At 40.5% G+C, this 5,401-nt stretch overlaps 1 protein-coding gene across 1 annotated transcript; it reads right to left on the bottom strand.

Moving 5' to 3' along the window:
- Positions 1 to 3,363: 3,363 nt before the first annotated feature.
- On the bottom strand, positions 3,364 to 4,485 carry RHOG (ras homolog family member G). The gene has a single exon (XM_010084123.1). The coding sequence runs from the start codon at positions 4,463 to 4,465 to the stop codon at positions 3,890 to 3,892; it is 576 nt and encodes a 191-aa protein (XP_010082425.1). The 5' UTR covers positions 4,466 to 4,485; the 3' UTR covers positions 3,364 to 3,889.
- Between the last annotated feature and the right edge of the window lie 916 nt (positions 4,486 to 5,401).

A 5,401-nucleotide genomic window follows, 5' to 3' on the forward strand; every position in this document is an offset into this window, starting at 1 on the left:
GGCCCCTCCCGCACCGGCCCAAAGAAGCGCAGAGGCTCCAGCGTCCACCGAAAAATCGTTTATTGCAGTTCAGAAACGGGGTCTGGCTTTCCACAGGAAAGAACTACGTTTAGAACAGGTGCGTTACAAACAGCAGGCTGAGTTAATACAAGAGCCAGAGAGATGAGCAAAGGTTTATTACAACTTAATTCTGCATAATTAAAAAAAAAAATCCTTTAAAACTATTAGCTGTAATACAAATTATTTTATACTATAAAATCAAGTTGCCAGTGTATGCATCAGTACCACACTTAGAAGTCTTGGGCTCCCACTGCTGACGGGCACTCCCTGAAGCCCACCCGGGGGGCTGGGACCCCCGTGAGATCCACCCACTTCTCAGGGGCAGCCCAAGCAGCACCGAGGTCTCTACAGAGCAAGGTTTAGCACTGGGAGACAAAGCAAGGTGAGGCTCTTCTAGTTTAAAATTCATAGAAACAGCTACAGCTGTAAACTGGAGCAAGCACTTAACACATCTAAGCATGCCTCAGTAACATCCTCTGGACACAGAATTCCTGAACTGCTCAGCTCCCTGGGGATGGCTTCGGCTGTATTTAAAAAAAAAAACACTTAAGTATTTCAGAAATCATTCCAAAACTGAAGGATTAAAATTGGTCTCTTCAAAGAGAGTCTCTTCTGTGAATTAAGACATACACACTGCATTTCTATTCAGTAACAAACTGAGGAATATTGAACAGTTCGGGAAACCTGAACAGCTTAACCTGGGTTTTCTGATCTCCCAAAAAACAGACGAAATCCAGCTGTGGGATTGCGTGAAGGTTGTACTTGCTACCTGCCCACAGACAAAAAAAAAAAAAAATCCACAAAAAAACCCCCCACAAACACACCACCATGTGGGAGGAACAGAATGGATTGTAGACTGAAGCACTGGACTGGAGGAAGAAACTTCACAAACTGAGAATGCCCACTGAATGGAAAAGCTTGCTGGATCCATGCACCCCTGAAGGTCACTGCCACGAAAAGCAGAGGCTGGAGGAAACTATCAGTCAGCCAGCAGGACTTTTTGCTCCTGACAGAAAGCGACAGAAATATAAAGTATCTAAATGACTATTAATGAGATACTCCAAAGTCAGGAAAAAGTTTTTGATGGTGTTCAAAGTTCACTTTCTGCTCATTTCCATCACTACCATGTTGCTCTCCTCAGTACTTTTGTGCAATCCATTTATTAAATAATCTAGATGGGGATAAAGTGTTCTAGTATAATGTAACCAATAATGTAATCAATTAAAATAAATCAAGTAGTTGAATTTTATCTCACCATACTCTCTTCCAGTTAACACCAGGATGGCTGCTCTGTGAGCCTACAGAAAGAGGGAGGCTGTGAGCAATAACACTTGCTCACAGGATTTCTTCTCCACAAAATTATTGTAATCCAGTTAGGAAAAACCACAAAACATGCAGAACTGAAAGATTTCAGTATGTAAAAAAGTAAAAACTTTTTAAAACAGTAGTAGCTTCAGTACAAAATTGCAAATATATGTAACAAAAAAAAAAAAGAGGTGCCTGTTGTTGAAATTAAAAGTCTACTTAAGAGCAGTTTAAACATATCACCAACTTTAAACTACATCTCTGAACAAAGCAAAGGTTATGGGCTTGCACGAGGGTAACTAGACAGTTGATTTAGGCCTGATGACCATTAAAAAAAAAAAAACGTGCACTGGCTTAAATAAATACATTTTAAACATGATAAACTCTATTTACTGAAATTTCTCTACAGAAAATAATATTGAATTACAAGGCACAGAGTTAATTGCTGCCTGCAAGTCAAGCCCACACTAAAGGCCTACTACTAAAGTAAAGGCAGAATGTGGTGAGTAGAAGTTACCTCACTGCAATACCCCTACGCCCTCACCGCCTGCAGGGCACAGAGGTAGGAGCCGCATCTGGAGCAGCACTCCTTCTACGAGTGCAAAAGACTCAAAGACACTCCAGGCAATGGCACTTGGTGAAGAAAAATATGCAGTGTCTCTAGGCTTCTGCAAATATCACGCATAATGGGTATTTTGGTGTTGCCTACAATCAGGCAATGTTTGGAACGCACTGTTGGTTCACTAGGCACATATACCAGTATTTGGATTAACTCCAGTTTATAACCTATGTGCTGCGGTTTGCTATAGCAGTACCAGTACAAGCATACAGTTAGTGTCAGCATCAGTTACACCAGCTAAAGAAAGGCACATCCTCTTCAAAGAGGGGAATTAGGGCACAAATACGTTTCTATCCACCTGGTATTTTTGTCCATATCAGACAAAGCAAGGTCAAATTAACACAAGATCCCTAATAACCTTGTTGATATATTTTCTGTTATCTTGCTAAAATGAGGCTTTTTTCTGCCCAGGATATACACCAGTGCAGTTTTGCATGTGTGGCAATCACAAGAAAGCAACTTTTGAATGTCCAGTTGAGGCTGCATACAGACAAAGCCAGTACTGTCAACTTCAGACAACAAAGCCCAGGCCAGCACCATTGGTTTCACACAGAGTATCTCTGAAGCATGCTGCTTTCATACCATCAAGCTGTAAGGTTAAGTCTAAGGAAGGTTTCACGTGCTCACTCCTCAGCTGGTCCCAGAATCACGCATAAAGAACAGTGCACATCCTGAAAATAAAAGCCAGCTGCCACTCACTAGTTTAAAAGTATATAAATAGAACTTCAGTTAAAAGAGTTTATAATAACTGATCACCTAATAGAGAGGAGAAAACTTCCCAGGTAAACCTATCCAGTGACTGGCTAACCATTACAAATTGAACTGAAACCATCAGCGAGTTGCTGGGAAGAAACAAGGGTTCCTGGTTCCTGTAAATAGAACCTCCAAATTTTCTGTCAGTGTTCTCCCAGAAAAACAAAGAAATTTTCCATAAAAATCTCAGCTGGAGGCCCCAACAATATTAAGAAGTGAAGCAATGAATTCCTCAGGAGCAAATGGGCTGCTGTAAAGTCTCTGGGATTCGTCAAAGGGATCACATGGAAAATCTTGTTTTGAGAAGCGTCATCCCAACTACCTCAGTCGGTCCGAGAAGGTAGCTGTTAACTTTATTCTCAGGGTGCAAAGTCTTTTTGGAGAGTGAAATAAAAACTCAGTTTAGAAGATTATGGAAGACCTGCATCTAAACTACTCTTCCACCTCTCCAATTCAAAAGTATGAAAACCACTCATTTGAGTTATTCATCATTGTCCTACATTTGTCACATTAGGAGAAATCAGCTCCTGTTTCTATTAATAAAATCATTGCAGGTGTTCCCTGGGTCTTGCTCATTGCATTAAACATCCCTTATGCTAATTCTGTATATAAAAAGTATCACAGTTCACTACAAGGTGAATCTCAACAATATTTCAGGCATTTTTGCATGTAAACAAATTGTTTTCAAGCTTTAAATTGACAAATTAAAATAAATGGACAGACAGATTTCTGTTTGCAGAACAAATTCAATCAGTAAATAAGAGATGGGAAAAGCAGCAGCTAGGCTTAAAGCAAAGTTATCAGCATTTGTGCTTTTCATCAAATCTAGTAACTGATGGCTATCTAGTAAAGAAGCCTGGCTTCAAAGAAGTCTCTTATGTTCCTCCACTAAATAAAGACAGAAGCAAAGTGATCCCTGGAGAAGCTGGAGACTGGAACTTTAGAAATAAAGTAGATATTTGACCTCTCAGTTGGAAAAAAAACTGTTCTGTTTCAGTTTCCCTGAAGCAGTAAGACTGCAAGAATATTCGTGGCATAAACCATTTCTGCTTAGCGCTGTTAGTGCAAGATGCAAATCTTAAATTTAACTCACTAAAGAGCCCTCCAAGATTCAGTCAATATTCAACTTTGAACATCCATCACCCAAGGTAACTACAACAAGATACATTTTCTTGTGTTTTTCTTTGTCACAGGATACAGAACTGCACGCACAGCTTCAGCAAACACCTCCCGAACACCCTCCTGATTCAACGCTGAGCACTCCAAGTATTTGACTGCTCCAATTTGTTTAGCCAGCGAAGTCCCCTGCTGGGGGGTAGTGGGAGCTAAGCTTTGCTCTTTCAACTTTTTAACTGTTTCCATGTCATTTCTCAAGTCTCTCTTCGTCCCCACTAAAAGAATGGGAACATTTGGACAGTGGTGAGAAACTTCAGGGTGCCATTTGTGCCTCACATTTGCATAGGAAGAGGGGCTACCGATGGAGAAACAGATGACGAATACATTGGTTTGAGGATAAGAGAGCGTGCGCAGGCGGTCATATTCCTCCTGGCCTGCAGTGTCCCAGAGATTCAGGCTAACTGTCCGGCCATCAACAGTCATTTGGGCACTGTAGTTGTCAAACACCGTAGGGATGTACTCTTCTGGAAAGGCATTGGTGGTATAGCTGATGAGAAGACAAGTTTTTCCCACAGCGCCATCTCCAACAACTACGCACTTTATCGTCTGCATTCTTTATCCAGAAACAAAATCCTGCATAAAGCAAGAAAAAAAGTTAGGAAAAGCACACTCAGTGACAGTCATTTTAAAGATAAGCTTTAGCATGTGTTTTTAATATTGCTAACAAATTCTTATCACAGCTAGACACACACATTCAGTGTCTCAGAAGCCATTAGGAAGAACTCACAGGCTAGAAAGACAATAGTGAAATGGAGACAATGAGTTGAGAGCTCAGTGATAACTGGCTGCATTCCAACTATGTATGTGAAAAATAGACAAAATCCCACACTCTTGCCTCACTGCCAGTTTCCCACATGCAAAGGGACCAGTCCTCAGAGGTAAAATGGAAAGTGATCTTGACCTCAGGCCTAGTAACAAGATAACTTTGTCATTCACAGGTTCACACACACCCCCTCCAAGATTCCCACTTCTTGTCTACACAGCCTACTGCCTTAACAGTTTACCACTAAAATGTCCAAAAATTATATGATAAAACAAGATACCCATTGCTGGGCTGCACTGCTACTGCCTACTATAATTCACTCAACTCAGGATCAATGAAACCCCAGGAAACTGCATTATTTAGAGGACAACAGATAAAAGGTTCAGAAAGCAGCATGTGCAAGAAAAGCTGTTATTTGAAATATAACTAGTCATAGCACCCAGATTAAAATAAAGAATTTTTTCTAAAGGAGCCAAGAACAGATTATTCTCGCTAGTCAGTGACAGAACAAACAGAACTTAATAGTCTTGAGACACAATAAAGAAAGCTTATCCTGAGCATTAGAAAAACACATTCTGTAAAAGATCAGCAAAGAGCCTTCCTAGGCAGACTGGGAAATTGTTACAGGAGATACCTGACACTTAAAGGTTTCCCTATCCCTTTCCTGACTATGTGAAGAGTAGGTTTGATAATCAAATGGATATAACCGAAAACTCAATTCATTC

Source organism: Pterocles gutturalis, unplaced genomic scaffold, assembly GCF_000699245.1.
Source record: "Pterocles gutturalis isolate BGI_N339 unplaced genomic scaffold, ASM69924v1 scaffold28000, whole genome shotgun sequence".
NCBI lineage: Eukaryota > Metazoa > Chordata > Aves > Pterocliformes > Pteroclidae > Pterocles > Pterocles gutturalis.